This window comes from Adiantum capillus-veneris, chromosome 25 (assembly GCF_014529385.1).
Source record: "Adiantum capillus-veneris isolate H3 chromosome 25, ASM1452938v2, whole genome shotgun sequence".
Lineage (NCBI taxonomy): Eukaryota > Viridiplantae > Streptophyta > Polypodiopsida > Polypodiales > Pteridaceae > Adiantum > Adiantum capillus-veneris.
The window spans coordinates 46,702,786-46,726,217 of NC_140955.1; the positions used below are offsets into that span (position 1 = coordinate 46,702,786).

Below are 23,432 nucleotides of genomic sequence, written 5' to 3' on the forward strand. Positions count from 1 at the left end.
TAAAAAGATCTCATTGCAAACCAATATAACCACACAAAGTCTCCCATTGGAAGGTTTTTGATGTAGTGACCTTCATAGCAAACGAAATGGACACACATCATGAAGTTGGTTAGGCTAGAAGCAATTTCTTGTACAACATATTCAATTGGTTCTAACAAGCACTACCACAAAAAGGTATAGGGAACGCAATATTACAATGCATGAAGAGACTTTTTCCATCTAGAGGAAATACCTACCTTAAGCTCTCTACATTGTGCTCTTTATCTTCCATGCACAAGACTTTATAATGAGCATGGAACACTCCTACATCTAATCCAACCCCTCGTGGAGGGGCAAGGGGCCAAAGGCTTCAAAGGTGATGTTTTCATAGGCTTTAGCAAGCTTCTTCATTATTTTGGAAGGCAGCATTTTCAGGTCAATTAGCATAAACAAAAACACTTAAAAGACATGAGAGAAGAGAGGAAGACTGGGAGTAACAACATGTTAAGCAACAACCGAACAGGGAGAAACATGTTGAGATAGAACCCAAACAAGTGGATTAAATCACAAAGGTGGAGACCTAGGTCTGTAGAAGATGAAAAGAGCAATCACAAATGGGCACATACAAGAACCAATGAAGCAAGTTTGGCTCTGAGAAGTGGATGGAGAAGTAGAGGAAGGCTATACAAGCAACAAAGACCCCGATGACCTAGGAAAACCCCGGCAGCACAGATTTACAACAGGGTGACAATGTGCCACTTAACACATGGCACATTAAGCCAAAAGCTCAATCAGCTGCAGCCATTAGCTACTGTCTGCACATGCGAGAAGGCAGTCTCTAGCTTACAACTTTCTATTGCTTATTCCTGTCGGCTCTCGCTTTGAGATGCATTCGTTTCTGAAACATGCGGCGTCAAAAGATCTGTCACAGTTGAGGAGGCTGAGATTACACCTTTCTCAACATACTGCTCAATATTTTCTTCCATCTTGTCAAGCCTGCAGGAAAGGCCCAAAACGCTTAACGCACGCTATACGACTTAGTGAAGCAGAAGATAAACCTCTAGTGGGCACATGGGCATGGTATAGGTCACATACCTGTAGACATAATTAACCATAATTCCAGCACTTTGGTTATGTCCTTTCTCAGAGGAGTCTCCCATCCAGTTCAGCCTTTCAACCACCTACACATATAAAAGGTGCCTAGCATCATTTCAAAAATAGCATGCCGACTGAACGATATGAAAGGCAATATACATAACGACATAACAATGGCTGCCTAGTTTGATTGAAGTCAAGCTAGTTGATTACTACATACAGCGCCATTCTGCACATGGAAGTTGGTGACTGCATCAAGAGCTTTGCCTCGTCTTTTCTCCTTCAAAAGATACCTTGCCATACAAATCAGATGTCATTAACACTAAACACATGCTCACAAAAAAAGACCATTAATCTATGTCTCTCAAGTCTCAACAATTCTAGTGTCGGCACTTGGAGCAACAGTAAAGGCATAGGCATACGATGAGTAACCAAAGAGCATTACACCTCTTGCATTGTCATAGCATGGTCCAATCGCAAGTAGTTTTTGAAAATGGAAAAAAAGCATGAAGAATTAGTTAGGGGCCAGAAAATGGGAAGAGGGTGGCACAAGACGGTCCCTAGCCTTGTCATGATTGTCCCCTCCTTCCCTTAGTTTTTTGAGCAGAACCAGTTTTCTAGTGTAACACGCTTGGACACTCCAAGCGAGAAATCAATAGCAACACACAAACATAAATTTTAAAACCACTCAACTTTAAGAGAGAGAGAGATGATGATGATGATGTTGTATTTACGTCCTCGGGGGGCCAAAATGACCCATGGGACCACAAAAGGTCTACAAGATGCTCCCCTCATGTGAGAGGGGGTAGTGGGCTAGTATCTTTCTTGTGTGTGAGTGTTGTGTGATGATCCAATATTTTGGCAAAGTAGATGCCTAAAGCTACCGGGGAGGGGTGTATCCGAGAGAGAAGCTCCTCAAAGGTGACATTCCCTTGAAAGAGCTGTGGAAATTCAACACGGATGTGTGCGTATGCTGGGCACTCAACGGTGACATGAGCCTCGCTTTCCACTTTGTTCAACTTGCATTGTGGGCATGTCCTACTATTTTCCTTAATATTCAGCCACCCTCCCGTTTCAATCTTGAGCATGTGTGATCGCGTCCGCATCAAAGTAATCGCTCGTCTTGCCCGGTGGGACATGGGTGTCTTTATATGCATCTGAGTGTCCCCAATCTTGTAGGTCTCCCAATATTGTGTATTGATGTGCTTGCCGTAGTACTCAAATTTGGACCTGTGTACTGTTGTCTTCCATCTGGTGTGTAAGGCTTCAAGTATGCTTATGTCAAAATTCAGCCCATGTTCATGTTCGGTGTGTTCCTCTATATGCATGTCCACATGGTCTCCCACATTCCATCTAGAGAACCATTTCCGTATGTCTTCTACAACTAGATGTGAGAAACTTACTCTTGTAATTCTTTTGCGGTTTACATCCGGTTTGCCATGCCATGTGGGGTAGACGGCTCTCTGGCATCATCTTAACTTTCATGAGGTATCTATGTACTCTCTGTAAGGCTTGCATTTCCAAAGGTCTCTTGCCTGTCTCCAAAAGCATCACTGAGTATGGGGTGGTAGTTTCGATCCCCAGGTGTCTACATAGGAATTTCTTCTGTATCTTTTCAATGTCGTTCCAAGTGCTAGCGGGGATACTCCCTCCCCATATCTCTACACCGTAAAGTATTGTTTGGACCACACATGCATCCAATGCCATAGACTTAATTTCCCATCGCTTTGTGACACTCTGCTTGCACATGTTCTCAAATTCATAGTATTTTGCATGTCCTGCATCAATTCTGTTTTGCACGCAACTCCCCCATGCATGGTTTGAGGGAACATAGATGCCCAAGTACTTGAAACTCTCAACCGCTTGGAGTGTTTGCCCGTCATACGTGATGATGAGCTGATTCTCATTTCTACATGTGTGGACTGACATAATCTTTGTTTTGGCTACATTGACTGACAGGCCCGTTGCATTGCAAAATGCATGTACTGCATCCAGAAGTTTCTGTAGAACGAGGGCATTGTAGGCAAGGAGAACTACATCATCGGCATATATGAGGAGAAGAAGCGTGAAGTGCCAATACTAGGGTGATCTCCCCCCTCTCTCATAGCCTCGTTGATGAAGTCATCAAGCTCGTCTATACATGGTCCGAAAAGCGTAGGTGACAAAGGGCATCCTTGTTTAACTCCCATGGTGCTCCTGAATTCTTGTGAGAAACCTGTTTTTGTCTTGAGTTTGCATCTAACCTCTTGGTATAGGCGCCCTACGGCTGCCCTGATATGCATAGGGACTCCTAGAGTTTCCATACGTGACCATAGACCTTGACGGGGTACTGTGTCAAACGCTTTCTTGAAGTCCACAAAACAACAATACAGAGTTTTGCCTTTTAGCCTGGCTTCTTCCATCAAGACCCGGAGTGTCATCAGGTGGTCTACCGTGCTATGACGGGCTCTAAATCCTGCTTGTCCAATGGCGCGTTTCCCGTTATTTTCAGCCCATGTGCTAAGATCTTTCTCGATAATGCTTCCAAAAAGTTTTTCCATACACGAGCTCACCATGATGGTGCGATAATTAGTAAGAAAATTGCGGTCACCTCCTTTAAAGAGCACTTTCACCCAGTTCTCTTGCCAGTCTTGAGGTAGGTATTGGCTGATTGCTTGATTTATCATATGGTGTATCCATTTCTTAGCCTCACTACCCGACCATTTCAGCATTTCAGAGTTAAGATGTAATGTGTCGGCTGCTTTCCCATTCGCCAGGCTTTTGAGGCCTTTAATGACTGCCTGGAAGGTGATGGGCTTTGGATATTCAGCCTGAGGCCCTGTGTATATCACCTCTTGAGCCCCCGGCGGGGCATACACAATTTGTACATAAGCATACATTTCGTGTGGGCTGAAATCTCCCATCACGTCCCCTTTCTTCCCCTTCATGTTATGCCAAGCTTTCTTTGGCTCTTTCTTGAACCTGCTCAAGTCTAGTTGTTCTTTTGAGAGTTCATACATGCATCTCTTTTTCCTCGTGAGTGTATTGTATTCTCTAGCAGCACATTCCCATTCATTTGAGTGTTGTGATAGGCCTCTCATCTTACGTTTGGCCTCCTTGCATTCTACATCAAACCAAGGTTTATGAGGTAAACCCTTCCTAATCTGTTTGCCACTTTGATATTTGCCCATAATGGTTCTTGCCGCTTCCTCCATTGCATGTCGGAAGATCTTCCACGTTTCTTCAATGTCACAAGCCATGTTCCGGTCAAACAGTAAGCTATCTAAGAGACTAGCATAGTCCTCTTTTTTTGTGAGTTGCATCTTGTATGACCAGTTCGGTGTATTCATTATGTTGACAATAGGCATACTTGGCATGTGTAGGCATATATGGATTGGTGTATGGTCTGAGGTCCGTAACCTGCTACCCACTTCAAAACGGTGGACCAAGTCCAATGCATCGTATCTCACCAAGGCATAATCATTTGTACTCCTCCCATGACTTGCCGTGTAACAAGTGTATGATCCAGAGTGTATGAACTTATCCGCACCATTCATGGCTACAAGCTGCATTGAGTTCATCATACTTATCCTAGCTGACCCCTGTGCATTCATGATGTTATCACTTGAACATCTGTCCCACATAGGACCAAGCATAAGTTCTCCATTCTTATCCGCAGGGCAGTTAATGGTCCGTCAATTGTACCTGTGTGTTTGCAATCCGGGCATTCAAATCCCCAAGAATGACAACTGCTCCCTCACGTGCATACATTGCAATGTCTGTACATAGGTCAGCAAAGGGATCCTTTTTAGGTAGCTGGTTTGTGTCATAAAAAGGTGACTCTCGATGTGGGATATAGCATCCTGCGATAAAGATCAATCCTTTTGATGAGCTCGATGCTTGATGTACCCTCTAATGTCCGGCAGCCTGCATGTGTTTTGTTCATAGTTACCAGGAACGAGAAACCGGAACGGGAACACGGAACGGAAACGCCGAACAAAATGCCATTCCCTGTTACGGGTACTCACGTTTGAAACACGGAACGGGGATTCGGAACGGGAACTTGGAATGGGAACGGGGAACGGAGACCTGAAAACGGCCATTCCCTGTTACTATGGTTTTGTTCCCATGTTTCCAATAGAAAGAGTATGTCAGCTTGTGGTAGAATATCTACCAACCTTCTCCCTTATGCCATGGGAAACCTCTACAATTCCAACTCGTAACCTGTATGGTCGTGATCCCATGGGTCGCGTGCCCCTATGCATCCTTAGATGGTGATGTCGGTTTTTTCTCCTTGAGGCGTTCCTCATATGCTTTCCTTCTTGCTGCCTGTTGTGCTGGTGTTCTATCTTCACTTACATAGTACTGAGTGCCTTTCAAGAGAAGCATGCAGTTTCCAAAATTATGTTCCTTTTACGAGCATCCAACATTGTACATACAACTGCCCGATGAGCATCAGTCTTCTTCTCGCCCACTCTATGTGCCCCATATACTCATGCATCTTGCATGTCAAGCTTTTTGCTAACAAGGTGGTAACATCTACTTTCAATGACATGACTGTTTCCCCCTCAGGTTCTGGCATGCCTCGTATCACAATGTTTCGGGATCTTTTCTCCCGTTCCTTGTACTCAGTAGGATCCTCATGCGTATACATGCTCTCATGCGTATACATTTCTCCTGTCATGTGCCCCATAGTCTTCTCTTGTTTTACTATTTGTGCCCAAGATGGAGGAGACCCCTCGGGTGCATCGATTACATTATTGGTGACCTGTGTTATGTGATATCCTTGTTCCAGCACTTGGGATTGCAGCGTTTTCATGGTGTCTTCCTGTTGCTGGAGCTTTAGAGCTTGTAATTTAATGGTATGATCCAGCTCTTGGTTGCACAGTGTCAGGGCTTTGATGTCGTCATTTTGACGTGAAATCACCTCATTCTGTTGTCGTACCTGTTCCTGGATAGACAGTAGCAGTCCCCATATGTCCTGGGTAGTACATGTAAGTGTCATGTCCCTTGATTCCTTGGGGGGCGTGGGGGTCGTGTCCTTCGGCATTGTTTTGATAGGTGATGAGCTCACTGTTCGATCGCTTCTTGATATCCTTTGGTTAATGTGCGATGATTGCATAGAGTCATGCAATAGCCACACAGAAGTACATTGGTGTCTGAGAGAGAGAGAGAGAGAGAGAGAGAGAGGCAGTAGTTGTCAAGAGGTCATGGCGGGGAGGCAGCGCCCATGGCGGGCTGGTGCGCAGAGAGAGAGAGAGAGAGAGAGAGAGAGAGAGAGAGAGAGTCTCGACACGGCACGGCGGAGTTCCGCACCCAGAAGCATTGGCCCCAAAGACTGGTGCCCGTTTCGGTATTTCTTTATCATTGATCATTGCAAAGTACAACTCCTGAGAGGCCTCTGCTCTTAGACTTTGTGTCTAGATGCTTTGCAGACACAAGGGATGCACAAAAGCAATCAGCTCAAAAGCATTAAACCCCAAAAGCATCTACTCCCAAAAGCTAGTGCCCAAGACTCCCAAAAGCAGCCTGTGCAATCTGTGGGAATCCGTACAGCCTGCAATGTGGCACCAGCAACGCAAAGCGCGAAAATCCGTATAGGTCTACCATGTCAGCATCTGTACGATCTGCCACTTCAACATGTCAGTGCGATTTACAAAAATCTCTTCACAGACGTCAAGGTTTTGTCTTTTAGGGTTTCAGGCCCTCGACCAGTGCTTCATAAGTTCCCTTAGTTGAATGGTTTGGTCTCTCTTGTCCACTCGGCCATTTCTCTTCTAGTTGGTCATGCCACGTCATCACTTTGTGAACATCACATACCCCCCCTCTTGAAAGAATTGTAATCGCCCTCAATTACGCTTGCAAAATTAAACATGAGCCAGAAACCAGTTCAGTAGACAAAGACTCTAAGCACTAACGCACTAGACGACACATATCCAACACTTGCACAAAGATGACAGTAATTGAATATTTAAATCACATTCATATGATCAATCGGCAACGTGTTTAGCAATCACACCTAGATCTATCCTAGATCTCCACAGATGTCTTGATTGACTAATTCTTATGCTATCATGTCCATCTCATCTCTCTAGAAACACAAGACCGAAATGCTGCAGTCATTTCGTCTTTCAAACATGCACTCAAACACTACTCACATGAGAGAGCACAAGTATATCAAATTTGTTTCGGGAATTCCTAGTTCGAAGTACTGCTTTCATAAAGTCATTCAGCAGAATACTATCAGCCCATCAGTATCCCTGAAATCCATAGGGAAATCAGTGACTTTATTCCATCTGGGTAACCTGTGACAAAGGAGCGGAGTAACTCCCCTCTTATGCAGTCCCAATTGCACCAGATTCAGCCCTGCTGATCTCCAGGATCTCTTGGAATAGTCGAAGCTAGACCCCAGGGAGTTCACTAAAGTATATGTGACATAGCACGTGCGTTCAACAAAGGGGATTTTATGTTCTTGTGAACTTACGGAAACATGTGTACATAAGGCCTAAAAGGGGTAATTTTAATCCATTTTGGTGAGCGCACGTGATATAAGAAAATTTTACATAGTGAACGCCCCGGGAGCTAGACCGAAAGCCTTAAGGTAAAGCTCTCGTATCCAAGGAGTATCTGCCACGTCCTCCTCCATCCATTTCGCATCCAATGCCGGAAAGTTCTTGAATTTAACTAAGAACCGCCGTTTCACTTTCCTTTCTTTGTGAGCCAATATCTGTTCTGGAACGAGAATCTCCTCGCTAACTTCTACCTCAGGTTGTTCCTCACACTCCCTGTCCACTAGGACCTCACCCTTGAAAGGTTTCAACAGACTCACATGAAAAGCATTGTGAATCTTCCAAGTATCTCGCAACTTCAATTTGAAGGATACATCACTAATCTTCTCTTTGAATCTGGAAAGGGACATAGTACCAAATACTTAGCTTTGGAAAAAGCCGCTCCTTTAAAAGTGAATGTTGAAAAAATTGCTCGCTGTTGCTGCCCGCTCCCTCCCCCTCGCCATCGCTGCTTTCCCCCTTCCTCCCCTCCTCGCCATCGCTGCCCCCCACCCCAGCCCTCCGTAACCTCCTGCACGCAAGCCCCTGGCCGGCCCCGCTGCACTCAATCCAGCCCGCTGCCCCTCCCCGTCGCCTGCACACTCACATACACCCCCTCCCCCCGCCGCTGCTCGCTCAGCCTGCCCGCCCAGTCACCCTCACCCCCGCCGTTGCCCTGTCCGTCCACCATCCTTTCGCCCACCTACCCGCAGTTTTTGTTTTTTGGCCCTTCGTCTCGCCTTTCCTGCTTGTCGAGCCTCGCCAATTACCTTGGCGTGTTTGGTCCAGCAGAAGCTTCCCCCTTCGTCTTCAATTTTTCGCCTCTTCTCCGCAGCAACAGACACAAATGGAGGCTCAAGCTCCGCCACAGAAGGACTCGCCTAAAGCCCCCTCGCCCGACCCCGTTGAGCCCACCATTCGACTTGCTCTTTCGCCGACAGAGCAAGCGAGCCTTGCCGCAAAGGTAGAGCGTTTGCAGGCGACTTCGGTCATCTGCAAGGTTCTCGGCACCCGACCTAGCAGAGGAGAGCTGCGAGACCTTCTCCAGGCCCGCCTTCTCGCAGAGGTGGGCAAGATCTTGGATGTCCAGATTCTGAGACGGGGGTACTACCAGATCGAGTTCGAGACTTCCGAGATGGCCTCCAAGGTCATAGCTATGAGTCCAGTGGCCATCCGAGCATCACGCGCCCACTTTCGACAGTGGCGACATGGTTTTGACCCGACTTCGGATGTGCTAGTAGAAGAGGCAGACATCCCCATCTCAGTCTGCTTTCCGGGTTTACGGAGGGAGTACCTTCCACTTCTCTCCAGGATTGGCTCCGCCATCGGGACTCTCCTGGAGACACCTCGTACGGCAGCATCAGTAGCTACCAAGGCAGCTGGCATCCCTTCAGTTCGAGTTTTGGTCAGAGATACCAACACGCTCCCGAAGGTCATCCTTCTGCCTCGGGTGAGTGGGGGTTGGTTTAAACAGAGTGTGGAGTACTCGAGTCTCCTGAAGCAGTGCTTCATTTGCAAACAGATGGGCCACCTAGCGAAGGCTTGTCCACGGAGGAGGCCACGACTTGCACCTCAGCCTCAGCCCCAGCCTGCCAAGGGTGGGCCGCAGCCACAGCCAGCGGCACAGCGCACAGATTCAGAGCCACCCTCCGAGCCTGGGGCTCCAGCGGAGGAGGGGTGGCAGTAGGCCCGCGGCCGCCGACGCCAGGGGCCACAGTGACAGCCTGGCCCTCAGGTGCCTACTTAGCAGCAGTGGGTTCCCACGGGGAACCGCTTTGGTCCTCTTGAGCAGGAGGAGCCCCTTACACCAGCCTCCACCTCCGCTTCACCCTCGCCAGCCGCCCCACCTTCAGAGTTCCCTTCCTCCTCCTCATCCCCCCCCCGCCCTCTGCTCCCGTCCACTCCCCACCTCGCCCCCCTGTCTCTGTCGCCCCACCCCGCTTTTCTTTCCCCCCCCCCCCCCCCAGCTCCTTCTCCCCCTCCTCCTACTTCAGTACCATAGTCGACTCAGGACACTAGTCCCTCGCCGGCGGCTAGGATATCTCTTGGCAGCGCCTTTGCCACGAGTCGCCTAGCGAGAGAGGGTCAGCCCTTCTTGCGGCCCCCTCTGCAGATTCAAACATCTTCCCTTGCAGCTATCCCTCGGGGTCTGACGAGCATTGACCTCCGACGCCGCTGGGATTTCTTCGATTACGGGTTCACTCACTTTCTCGGCGATTCCGCAGCAGACCACGAGGCAGCCTGCTTCAGGGTCCATGCCTTGTTCCTCGCCGCTAGGGGGACAGAGGCCTTGGACTCAGCAGTTGGTTTCTCCTTCCCCCTCTGTGGTAGGACCGAGACAGAGTGGTCCCTCGACTCAGTGGTGGGATGGTTGCATACACAGGTTCTCGAGTTCTCTCACCACATGGGAGAACTTGGAGTTACAGATTTGCTGCAAACTTTGTGGCCACTGGCCAAGTTTGCGGTGACCACCCCAGACTCAGCAGGATGTAGGCACATTGTGGTGTACTTTTTTGCTGATACGCAGTGTTTGCCTTGCTATGTATACATTCATGAGGACTCCTGGACAGAGGAGGTTGCTTTACGCACGGCTCGCTCTGCTTGGGCTTGGGCCAGGCACTCATTGCAGTCTCGCCTATCTAGAGGACGCTCGGATGCGGATTACTCCCCATCCAAGCCAGCCTCGAAGATAGCCCGTCTTGCTGCTGCGGCAGCATCTGTTCTCTCTCGCTCTCCATGAGGATCGTCTTGTGGAACGTGCAGGGACTAGGTGGGCCCCAGTTTCAGTGACAGCGGGGCCGATTGCGTCAGGAGCTTCAGCGTTGCCTTGTGGGAGGAGAGATTGATCTCCTTATGCTTCAGGAGCACCATTTGTCTGAGAGCCGCATTCGGCGATGTGGTCAGATTTTGCGTGGACGTTATGATACCTTTTGGTCAGCTGCTTTTGGACCTGGAGGCATCCAGGGAGGGGTATGTATGACTATTGCGGACTCATTGCAACATGCCATTGTGGACAGAGGGATTATTGTGCCAGGCAGGGCTCAGTGGATTACTATGCAGGTTCAGGGTGGCCTTGTGGGCTTCCTGAACATCTATGCGCAAATTTGCGAGTGCTCGTGCAGAGTTTTGGTCACAGATTGTTGAGTCTTTACCACAGGTTGACCATTGGTGTGTAGGAGGAGACTTCAACATGTTGGAGGACCCTTCTGACAGGATCAGAGGCAGCCATGCTACTGTGCATGGAGTCGAGTTAGTAGCTTGGGAGAGGTTGTGTGTGACTTTGAGGATCTCGGATACATGGCAGCATTCTGGCTTTGTGAGGCCTCCAGAGAGTCTTGCCTTCTCTAGATCGGACCGCAGAGTGGAAGGAGTGAATCTATCACGGATAGATCGCTTCTACACTAGTGATCACTTCAGTGACCTGGGGGGATCAGTGGGCATCCTGGCAGGGACATCTTTCTCGGACCATGCACCAGTGATCCTCACAGTGGCAGACAGGCAGAGGAGTGGGAGCACGATGCTTCGCATCCCAGAGCGGGTCTTGTTGGACTCAGCACTCAGAGAGAGGGTAGAGGCTCTCTGGACAGAGGGCATGGACAGCCAGGCTCTACCTGCAGACAGAGTGGCCTTAGGCCTAGCTCAGCTTAGCCACTTTTTTCTCCAGGAGTCTCTGGCTCGACGGGCTGCAGCGGGAGAGGAGGAGCAACGTCTCAGACGAGGCATTGCTTCACTACAGAGGATGCAAGAGCACCATCCAGACGGTCCACGGTTGGAGGAGCAGTTACACCAGGCTCGACAGGAGCTTGCTTGCACAGAGGAGAGGCGTCATGAGTTTGCTTTCACCGACAGGCATCTCAGTGGACTCAGGTGGGTGACAGACTTACAGGTGTTTTTTTTGAGATAGTGGGACCTCGGCACTCTCATGCCAAGGTCAATCAGTTGAGGAGACCCGATGGGTCAGTTGTTTGTGAGCACGAGGATATGCGTGCAGTTGCTACTGACGTTTACCGTGAGTTACTGTCGGCTGAGCCCCAGTCAGAGCGACAGGATGCATGCAGGGGGCAAGTTTGGGCACAGATGCCTTGTCTTGTGACTGAGGAGGTGCGCTAGAGGCTAGAGATGCCTCTTCAGCTTGAGGAGCTGCACACGGTTCTTAGGCCCCTCCCTCGTGGTAGCTGTCCCCGTGAGGATGGGCTGACTCCCAGCTTCTTCTTGGAGTACTGGGACCTGCTTGGCCCATATCTTTGTAGTGCCTTTCAGTACATTCTGCACACAGGAGTGATGCCGGATAGCATGAGTGAGGGCCTGATTTACCTTATTCCAAAGGAGGGTGGCTCCTTGGATGAGATTCGACAGTGGCGCCCCATCACCATCCTCAACTCAGCCTACAAAATTCTTGCCAAGGCTCTGAGTTTGAGGATTCAACCACTTTTGGAGAGCCTTATACATGGGACTCAGACAGGTTTTGTCAAGGAACGCAGTATCCTTGACAACATCTTCACTTTCTGGGAGGCTTCTGCCCTGGCACGGCTCCGTGGGGAGGACCTTGTGATTCTTCTTCTCGATTTTGAGAAGGCATACGACAGAGTTGACTGGAACTTTCTAGAGGGCACGCTCCGCAGGATGAGCTTCTCAGATGCTTGGATCAGAGGGGTGTCATCTTTGTACAGACAGGCTCACAGTCAGGTGCTTTTGGCAGGAGGTAGAGGTGAGAGCTTCATGCTCACACGATCGGTCAGCAGACAGGGTTGTCCTCTTGCCCCCTCTCTCTTTCTGTTCTATGCGGAGGCGATGAGCAGATTTTTGGTGTCACGGCAGGTTGGTCTAAGGGGCTTAGCACTCCCTATACGGGGAGATGAGCTTCTGGACGCTGAGTTTGCCGACGACTCAGCCTTGTACTTAGAGGGCCAGGAGGCCAATCTACACAGATGTGAGCAGGCTTTGGAGACCTTCTGCTGTGCATCGGGCGCATTGATCAACTGGAGAAAGACAGTGGCTTTCTCAGTTGGTAGTGCTCCTGTGCCAGATTGGATGCCAGGAGAGGGTTTCAGGTGGATTCCTCCAGGGACTACAGTTCGGTACTTGGGTTGTCAGGTTGGTCTGGACTTGTCCCCCGAGCAGCAGATTGCTCCTCTTCTCCTGTCCATCAGGAGAAAGCTGTTACATTGGAGCTCAGCACGACTCTCACTGGCTGGTAGAGTAGTAGTTGCCAGCCAGGTGTTGTTGGCGACTATGTGGTACATCACTTCTTGCTGGATCTTCTCGAGTTCTTGTATCAGCCAGGTAGAGAGGCTGATCAGGAACTTCCTTTGGTCAGGTCGCGACACTCAGATTGCCCGAGCCAAGGTGGCTTGGTCGGTCATCACACTTCCTTGTTCTCATTGGGATCATTGATCCTGCACAGCAGAGCAGAGCCCTTCTTGGGAAGTTTGTCGTCAGAGGACTTCTTCCAGGCGAGGAGCCCTGGAAGGAGTTCTTGCTGCAGAGGCTTCGTGCCAGGGTGCCTCAGTCAGGAGGCCCTTGGCAACCTTTGACCAGATGGATCTTTACAGAGTTGCGCCGAGTTGGTTTGAGCAGGAGACTGGAGGACCGATTTGCTGTGAGTTTGCTTCGATCTTGGGAGCTCTTACGGCGTGGCCTAGAGCAGAGACAGTCGACGTGCACGGAGGAGCGCCTACGGTAGCCCCTCGTCTGGAACCCCATGGTTAGCACTCAGAGAGGCCACTTGGTTGGGAGTCGGCCTCATGTTTCTTGGGGTCCCATGGCAGCAGGTCCAACGCGCTCTCTAGGTGACTGGCTAGAGTTCACAGGTTTGTCAGAGGAGGTGCAGGCTGTTCAGCTACAGGGCATGAGAGGGGTGCAGAGCATGTGTCAGGACATCTCAGAGTCAGTTCCAGCTGAGTGGCTCACGCCTCTCGAGCCAGTAGCACCCCGGTGGATGGGAGCCTTCACACGACTGGAGGTTCTCATTTCAGTCAAGGCTTGCTCAGAGACTGTCCCAGCCCTGTTCTTCGAGCTTCAGGGTGGGGGACGATTACAGCGAGTTGCAGTAGAGGCCCCGCATGTAGCAGAGTGCTGTTTCCAGAGGATCCGAGTTGTGGGCATCTGTGGGAGGACTTGCGTCATAGACCCTGACCCAGCAGCTCTTAAGACTGGACATTGGAGGCTATGGGCTTGGGAGTGTTGTCCACTGGCACGAGTACAATGGGATCCTGGTGAGTGGCTATGGAGGGACCCCTTCTCTTCTGCAGACCGCCCAGGAGTCCCCTTCTTCCAGGCGAGGAGCCCTAGAAGGAGTTCTTGCTGCAGAGGCTTCGTGCCAGGGTGCCTCAGTCAGGAGGCCCTTGGCAACCTTCGACCAGATGGATCTTTACAGAGTTGCGCCGAGTTGGTTTGAGCTGGAGACTAGAGGACCGATTCGCTGTGAGTGTGCTTCGATCTTGGGAGCTCTTACAGCGTGGCCTAGAGCAGAGACAGCCGACGTGCACGGAGGAGCGCCTACGGCAGCCCCTCGTCTGGAACCCCATGGTTAGCACTCAGAGAGGCCACTTGGTTGGGAGTCGGCCTCATGTTTCTTGGGGTCCCATGGCAGCAGGTCCAGCGCGCTCTCTAGGTGACTGGCTAGAGTTCACAGGTTTGTCAGAGGAGGTGCAGGCTGTTCAGCTACAGGGCATGAGAGGGGTGCAGAGCATGTGTCAGGACATCTCAGAGTCAGTTCCAGCTGAGTGGCTCACGCCTCTCGAGCCAGTAGCACCCCGGTGGATGGGAGCCTTCACACGACTAGAGGTTCTCATTTCAGTCAGGGCTTGCTCAGAGACTGTCCCAGCCCTGTTCTTCGAGCTTCAGGGTGGGGGACGATTACAGCGAGTTGCAGTAGAGGCCCCGTAGGTAGCAGAGTGTTGTTTCCAGAGGATCCGAGTTGTGGGCATCTGTGGGAGGACTTGCGTCATAGACCCTGACCCAGCAGCTCTTGAGACTGGACATTGGAGGCTATGGGCTTGGGAGTGTTGTCCACTGGCACGAGTACAGTGGAATCCTGGTGAGTGGCTATGGAGGGACCCCTTCTCTTCTACAGACCGCCCAGGAGTCCCCTTCTTTCAGTACACTGTTCGGCTTGGACGTCATATACTTGCAGCACAGAGAGAGGCCCGCCCCACTGCAGCACGTCATTGGCAGGAGGAGGGCCTCACAGTCGAGTTCTTGGCAGCTTTTTGGCAGAGGCTGTGGGACTCCAGACAGCCGAGGCGCGTCACTTTGTTCCAGTGGCTGGTTGCACACAGAGCCACAGCAGTAGGGATCTGGCTTGTGCATAGTGGTCTCTCGGCCGCATGTGCAGCCTGTGACCAGTTGGTGGAGAGTCAGCGTCACTGTCTTTGGGACTGTCCCTCGGCCCAGCAGGTGTGGCTACGAGTTCTTCGGCTCATGCCTGCCCTCTCCACGGCTCGACAATACACCTGGGGGGCAGTGGCTTGGTCCACCCTCACAGGCCCGGCACTTCAGTTTGAGCTATCTTCCACCAGCAGGATGATAGTGATGCAGGGGAGGCGACCTACACTCCAGCCTGCTACAGAGCTTACTCCACTGGAGTGGTGCAGTGAGAGAGAGGAGTGTTGGGAGCTCAACAGCGGCCTAGCTCTCTGGTTCATTTGGCGGGCCCGCTGTTTCCGCATCTTTGAGGCTCGCCCTGTGCCACCAGCAGAGACTGTTCGCGACTTTTGGCTAGAGCTGATCCATACTCTCAGAGGATAGCTTGAGGGACTACAGGGCAGCTCCGACCGAATGCGGGAGCACCCCGAGGCTTTCCTTCGACTCTGGCGCCCTGGGCCTTTCTACACTATAGTCCACGGGGTGCTCAAATGGCACTATTGTCCACCTGTGTGGCTCTTCCCTCCTCCCATCTCTTGATTTAGCCTCATTGTATATATGCTGTTTTTTCATTGGGAGAGTCTCCCCATCATGCTTGTTGTAGCCCTCTCTCGCAGAGGTGGATGTAGCCCTATGGGCAGTTTTCATTGACTAATAGAAGGATCTTTTTCTCGGGAAAAAAAAAAAAGCCGCTCCTTTCCTTTTCGTTCCGTAGGCATGCCTTCTCAAACCGTAAGAGCACCCAATCATGTTCCTTCAGCTACAAGTCGCGTCAATGCTTGTCGGCTGCCTTCTTATGCCATGCTTGAGACTTCTCAAGAAGCCTCGCGAACCTTGGCAAAAGCAGTGTCCAGATCTCGCCTTTAAACATCTTATCCTTGGTGCTTAGAAATGGTGGTACCTTCTTAGCACCCTCGATTACCTCAAATGGCGTCTTTCCTGTCGATGAATGAACCGTGTTGTTGTCATCCAAAATATAAGACTTCAACAAGTCCAAAATCACTTAATTGGCTATCTCTTGCCCGTCTGTCTGTGGGTGGAACGCAAACAAGAACTGCAACCGTGTGCCAATGTTCTCTCAAATGCCCTCCAAAACAAACTAGTGAATCAGTGATCTCTGTCCAAGATGATGGACTCAGGCATACCATGTAATCAAAAATCTGTGAGACAAACAGTTTCGCCAAAATGATCGGGCTTAACTGTCTTCATTACTGGAATAAAGTGAGCCTGCTTACTGAATCTGTCTATGACTGTCTAAATGTCATCATGCCCACTTTGAGTCTTGGGAAGATTCAAAATAAAATCCATGGCAATGCTTTCCCAGGAACGGGAGGGTATGGGTAAAAGGCTGTAGAAGTCCTGGTGCCTTATGCCTATAAAACTTGACCTTTTGGCATACTAAGCAACTGCGAACAAAGTCGTCCACATCCTTTTTGAGCCTTGGCCAGTAGCACTAACGCTCAACACCCTTCAAGGTGGTATCTATACCGCGGTGGCCCAAAAAAGGTAGACAATGATACTCTGTTAGAACCTTTTCCCTCAGAGGCTAGGTAACACACATCATCGTATCCCGCATCAAATAGCCATCCCATATGGAATATCCCGCAACTGTCTCCCCACTCTCTAACCGGTGAAAGATGTCTGCAAAATCAGGATCAATGGCGGATCGACCATATCCTTGAAGCTTCTATGATGGATCTTAGAAATAGCCAAAACCAAGGGCTTGCGAGACAACGCATGTGCCACTAAATTCTTGTCCTTGGACATAGATTATCTGGAAATTAAACTGTGACAGAATGTTAGCCCACCTCATTTGCGTTTCCGAAAACTACTTCTGAAATAAGTAGCGTAAACTTTGGTGACCTATGAACACAGTAAAATCGGCTCCGAGTAGAAAATGTCGCCACTGTGTAAGGGCATGGATAACTGCCAAAAGCTCTTTCTCATAAGTTTGTGCAATCCGCTCAGGACGTGAAAACGTCTTGCTCTCGTAAGCTATGCCATGGCCTTTTTGCATCAAGACTGCTTCCAAACTATGACCACATGCATCACAATAAACTTCAAAGGGCTTTTGCAAGTCTGGCAAAGCCAATGCTGGTCCTGCTGTCAACTTTTCCCAATCACAAGTGGTCTCAACTTTGGCTGGGTCCATCTTTACACCTTCCGCTGAGATGATGTGCCCCAAAAAGTGTATCTCTGGCAAGAAAAACTCGCTCTTTTTCGCATTTACAACCAATTTATGTTGCCATAGTGCCTCGAAAACCTGTAACATATGGTGTCTGTGGTGTGCCTCACTCTTGGAGAAGACGATGATGTCGTCAAAGAAAGTACCCACAAATGATTGGCACTCTCTGAAAGTCCTATCCATCATGCAGTTGAATGTAGCCGCAGCATCGTGAAGCCTAAGGGCATCACCAAAGATTCATACAAACCAAAAGTCGTCCTGAAAACTATCTTGTAGACGTCTCCAGGAGCAATTCGGAACTGATGATATCCACTCTTCAAATCGATTCTGCTAAAGCAAGTAGACCCTTGAAGTTTGTCGAGTATATCATCGATCCTTGGGATAGGGAATCTGTTCTTGATGGTGATTTTATTGAGAGCTCTATAGTCAATGCTCATTCTCCAGGATCCATCTTTCCAGCAACACAGGCGAACAGAATGAAGTACTAGGCTGGATGAATCCCTTCTCAAGAAGTTCTTTTACCTAGTTCATTATTTCTTCATTTTGGACTCAGCAAACTCGATAAGGTAGTCGGTTCAGTGGTGTACTGCCCGGAATATAATCAATGATCATGAAGTAGGTAACTCTCCTAGTAAGCCTTCGGAGAAACAGTCAGCCTGAGCTTGAAGAAAATCTTGTTGTTTCTTTTTAAGGTCCGACAATTTGACCTTTTGATTGTCATTCAATTCTTTCAAAAAGACCGGATTTCATTGATTCAAAAACGGTTGAGGATTTCATTGATTCAAAAACGGTTGAAGCTGATACAAGTGGGACGGACTCGCCCTTCATCAAGTACAATCTCTTTGCCCTTCTCATTCTTCAAGATGGCCTTCCTTGCACTAAAATCGATCACGGCGTTGTTCTTGTGGAACCAAGGGATTCCTAGGAGGACGTCACACCCTTCCAAAGGCATGATGTAAGAGTCCTCGTGCCCTAAATACCCATGACAATGCAAACATAGTTTGCCAATGATAGGTATAATGGCAACATCCCGTCCGGGTGCCGCTAGAACAGCCTCAGCTTGTGGCCCCATTTCCTCGGGCGTAATTCCAAGTCAAGTAGATAAAGTTAGCCTTGGCTCCTCCATCAAAGAAAATAAGGGCTTCTTGGTCTCGTACTTTGTCCCACGCTCTGCAAAGTTCTATACTTTTATCCATTTTATAAGGGTCGGTCCCCACACATTTTGGTACCAATCCTGCTTTCGTCTTTCCTTTTCTTCCGCGCTCTTCGGTTGCTCTGGAACTCTCTGGCTTGTCTTCTGGTCAAGAGCTCGATCCAGCTCTTTCTGCGAGCATAGCTTCCTCTTTTCTGCACTCGTCTGTCCTAAGTGAATCTCATCAACCGGGTAACTCTTCAGGTGTTTCGCAAATCTCAAGTCTCTGGAGTACCTGATAAATCTTTTCACACATGTGTCAACCTGCAATTGACGTTTGTACTCTACTCTGGTAAACTTTTCCGCCAAGAATTTGTCCAATCTTCATTCATTTCTTCATTTCCCGTGCCGGATTTCAACTTTTTTTCGCCTCCCCTTGAGAGGTGTTATTTCTGTCATATTCTCTGCGAGAATCCATGTGTAATCTAGGGTTCTTTATGGCTTATGCCCTTTAAGATGAAGCGGTGAAGACAGGAGCGCGCCCGATGCGCGATGAACAAAGGGTAGGAGTGGCTAATAAGTCTAGGGTCGGGACACAAAGATTCTTTAGCAAACAAAAGAACGTTGACTGCTCTGTCAGATTCTCCTCAAGAATCAATGTGTGCTGCTGAAAGGATCGGACCCTCCGTACAAGAAGAATCTGATACCATTGTAACAGGCTTGGACACTCCAAGCGAGAAATCAATAGCAACACACGAACAGAAACTTTAAAACCACTAAACTTTAGTAGAGAAAGAGAGAGAGAGAGAGAGAGAGAGAGAGAGAGAGAGAGAGAGAGAGAGAGAGAGAGAGAGAGAGAGAGAGAGAGAGAGAGAGAGAGACGGCACGGCGAAGTTCCGCACCAAGAAGCATTGGTGTCAAACACTGGCGCCCCTTTCGGTATTTTTTTATCATTGATCATTGCAAAGTACAACTCCCGGGGGACCTCTGCTCTCAAACTCTACGTCCAAATGCTCTACAAACTCCAGAGTGAGGCCTCGGGGGCTCTTATAAACTTACAAGGGATGCCCAAAAGCAATAAACTCTAAAGCACTAAACCCCAAAAGCATCTGCTCCCAAAAGCTACCGCTAGGGACTCCCAAAAGCAGCCAGCACAATCTGCAGAAATCCGTACAGCCTGCCACGTGGCACCAGCAACTCAAAATGCGGAAATCTGTATAGGCCTACCACGTCAGCATCCGTACGATCTGCCACATCAGCATGTCAATGCGATTTACGAAAATCTCTTCCAAACGTCAAGCTTCTGTCTTTTAGAATTTCGGGCCCTCGGCCGGTGTTCATAAGTTCCCTTAGTTGATTGGTTTGGTCTCTCTTGTCCACTCGACCATTTCTCTTCTAGTTGGTCATGCCACGTCATCACTTTGTGACATCTAGAAGGAAATGCCACAGTTTAGTGGAGGAGAAACCAAGGAGTAGTTTGTACTTGGGAGGTGGAAGGTCAAATTTTACATTCCATCAGAAAATTTAAGGGAATAACCATAAACTCGTAAAGAACAAAAGTGGTGTGAAAGGTAGTGTCTGCAATGTCTCCAGGCTTGATGCAAAACTTTGTGATACCCACTCTTTGTGTCAATTCAGATAAAGCAAGAAGATCCTTGGAGTCAATCCATGACAACGTCCACACAAGGAATAACAAAAACGGTTCTTGATGGTGATTTTATTCAAGGCATGGTAATCAATACACATGCGCAAGGAATCATCCTTCTTCTGTACAAGGAGATTATTGCAACAGTAGGGTGAGGGCACGGTTTGTTGTGACCTTTCTTCGCGGTGGAGCACAGACTTCACTTGCAGTACAAGCCATCTTTTCGGCTCTTTCCCCCTCCCCATTTTGTGACATAGTCACAGAGCATTTCTCACTTGTATTGGTAGAGTCTCCCCTCTTTGTACAGGTTCTCTTATAGTAGGGTTGATGTAGACCACATGGTAATTTTCTGACAAATAGAAGGATCTTTTTTGCGCCTTTAAAAAAAGGCCCCTTTGGGGTATCTAATGAGTTCTTGCATCTGATAGTCATGGCATAGTTATCCCAAGTTCAAAAATGAAAGAGCATACACCCTCATAGATCATGCAAGTTGAGGCTTGCCTTATTGCAAGGAAAACACCCTCTCGAAACTGAAAAAATGAACCTCAAAAGGTGGATCTCATGGTTTTCTATGTTGTTTCATATGACATAGCGCCCTTTCATAAAAACTTCTTAGTACTGATCCACACATCTAAATGTGGAAGTGGAAGTGGATGAGAACGAGTGTGCTTAAGCAGGACTAAAGCATTCCAAGGAAGCCACTTAAGATACCATCTATTCTTGCATGTAAGAGAACAAGAGTGAGAGGATAATTACATAGGCATGACTGAGTGTGAAGCCTGTTTGTATTGAGGACAACATACGCCTTTTTGCAGGCCTCACATAAAGCAGGAATTTTATGATGTGTTGCATCAATACATCCCCTATGACCATGTTTTATGCGAAGAAGAAGCATTTTTACAGAGCCAACCAGTACAATTTCCTCGAAGATAAGAATAAGAAGACTAAAGAATTTGAAGAGGGTGGACAATCAATAAGATTTGAATCCTTTTCTGAATTTCGAGATGCTCCGAGGACTTTGACCTTCATTCAGCAGTTTGACATAGCCTTCTCTGGAGGGCATTACTCAGAGCACTCCAAGATCAGGAGGGCTGCATCGTTTTTAAAGGGAAATGCTCGAACATGGTGGTCCACTCTTCTTTTGAGGAAAGAAGCCCCGGTTAAGTGGTTGAAGATCAAACGGCTCTTTATATCTTCTTGGTTGACCTAGGAGTATGAATGAGATGTGAGAACCACTTGGAACCATCTTCGGATGACCAAGGGTGATACTTTGGACACATATTGCGAGACGTTTGGAATTCTTTTCTACCAACCTCTTCGTTCAAGAAGGTCACTTTTAAGGAATAGATTGAGCGGTTTGCTGCGGACTCCCTACAGAGATCCGAGATTACTGCCTTGAACAAAAGTCTGAGTCTATTCAACAACCAATGGGACATGCGAAATGGGGATTCTTGATACATTTCGAGAATTTGACCTACACCACTGATGAAGTTTTGACTCAAAAGACCAGACAGACCTCGAACAATGAAAATAGAAAGAAACAGAAGCCCCAAGAAAAGAAGGATACACGACCCTGATTGACGAATAGAGAGAGAGAGAGAGAGAGAGAGAGAGAGAGAGAGAGAGAGAACTCTCTCAAAGAGGGGAAGTGTTTTGGTTGCGGAGAACAAGGGCACATCTCCGCAAGGTGCCCCAAAAACGCACAATGAGCATAGACAGAAGACAAGCTAGAGAGCTCTAGAGCAGCAGAGGAACGTGGCAAAAAAGGCAAGATGAAGGCTGGACTGGTACTGGATTGCATGGGAACCAACCCAAGCTAGATGGATGAAAGTACAGAACTTTACAGCGCTTGGGGCAAAGTGAAAGATCACGAAGCCCTTATCTTTTTTGATGGAGGAGCCAAGGCCAACTTCATTTCACTTGAATTGGCGGCACGGCTCGAGATTACGCCCAACAGGATGGGGCCACTGGCGGAGGCAGTTCTAGCGGCACCCGGACGGGATATAGCGATTACGCTTGTCATTGGCAAACTTCGTTTGCATTGTCATGGGTATTTAGGGCAGGAGGACTTTTACATCATGCCTTTGGAAGGGTGTGACGTTCTCCTAGGAATCCCTTGGTACCATAAGAACAACGCTATGGTCGACTATCGGTCCAAGAAAGCGATTTTGACAAATGAGAAGTGCAGGAAAATTGTACTTGATGTAAAATTGAAGGGCGAGTCCGTCCTTATTGTTAGACCGTGCAGCAAGGCCATCCAGCAGCCCAGCGTTTTCTCAGGAAGCAAGATCAGCATTTTCAGCTTTGCATGACCAGCGTTTTCAGCTTTGGACAGACAGCGTCTTGCAAATCCAGCACTAGCTTCGTCGTGGTTGCAGTCTCCTTACCATCGACACAGTTAGCAGATCAAGCATTCAGCCATAGAACCATCATCGCCGTCGTCGACATCGTCACCATCGTCGTCGTCGTCACCATCATCGGCGGTATCACCGTCATCAACGTAGACCCAGCAGTGCCCAGCATCAATAGCGCTAGTACCCATTAGCATCAGCATCTTAGCACTCCGTCATTGTATGAGCATTTGTGCAAGAATAAAGAAAATGCTTGCTCTAGCAACAGAGCAAGGGGGCCCTTGAGGGTTTGGGACCCGACATTCCTGTGTCGTCTCTTTTCTCTCTCTCTCGTGTCTCTCTCTTTCTTTCAGTTCAGTTCCTTCAAGTGAAGTAAAGTGTCCCTTGTGTTTTGTGCGGAGTACTAGATCCGAGCTAAATCCGTAAACACTTCCGCTGCACCTGACATTGGTATCAGAGCTCTGTGCGTGCTTTGACGTCGCCAGCTCAAGGGAAGAACCACCAAGAACCAAGAACCAAGAACCATCAAGAACCCAAGTTGAACCAAGAACCCAAGAAACCTCTCCCAGTTTTTTTTTTCCTGAATGAGTTCCGATCATGGACTTAATAGATCTCATTTTCATTGCCATGTCTTTGAAGGAAGATTGACATCGGATACACGACAACCTAGATCTTGAGTATCAAGATTTGTTTGCCTCTTATGCGGATATGGAAGGAGTTGGAGACAAGATCCCTAACCTCTTCTGCACCTCCATTTCTCCTTCCTGTTGAGCTCTTCCTTAACACACCTCGCAACCTAAAACCCTCCACCCCAACTTCGACTATTTTACATTTACATAGTAATAAACACCGGCTTTCACCATCACAAACATTGCAGATAGTCCGATGCTGGTTTGACATCAACATGCCAACACCAAACACTCCCTCTTTTTAAGGAATGACCAAATCTAGTGGTTGGTCTCTCGGATGCTGCAGAGGTTTGTCGTACGATGAACCAAACCTTCCAGTCCCAGCTTAAAGGTCACTCAAGTTCATTACATTAAGGATACCAAAAAAGAAAGTTCAACAACTTTAGCCCAATTGGACAATGAAAAAAGAAAAAAAAGATGGCAATGGACATGTATATGCAGCCCTGTGCCAACTTCCAAGTCCA

At 48.5% G+C, this 23,432-nt stretch overlaps 1 protein-coding gene across 1 annotated transcript in view; it reads right to left on the minus strand.

Annotated features, from left to right (window-relative positions):
- Positions 1–494: 494 nt before the first annotated feature.
- The window catches only part of LOC147424826 (malonyl-CoA decarboxylase family protein), a 59,849-nt gene continuing 36,911 nt past the window's right edge, over positions 495–23,432 (minus strand). The window contains 3 exon segments of the mRNA XM_086499676.1: positions 495–975; positions 1,075–1,160; positions 1,295–1,367. Of these exon segments, the coding sequence (XP_086355802.1) occupies positions 840–975; positions 1,075–1,160; positions 1,295–1,367 (295 nt within the window). The 3' untranslated portion in view covers positions 495–839.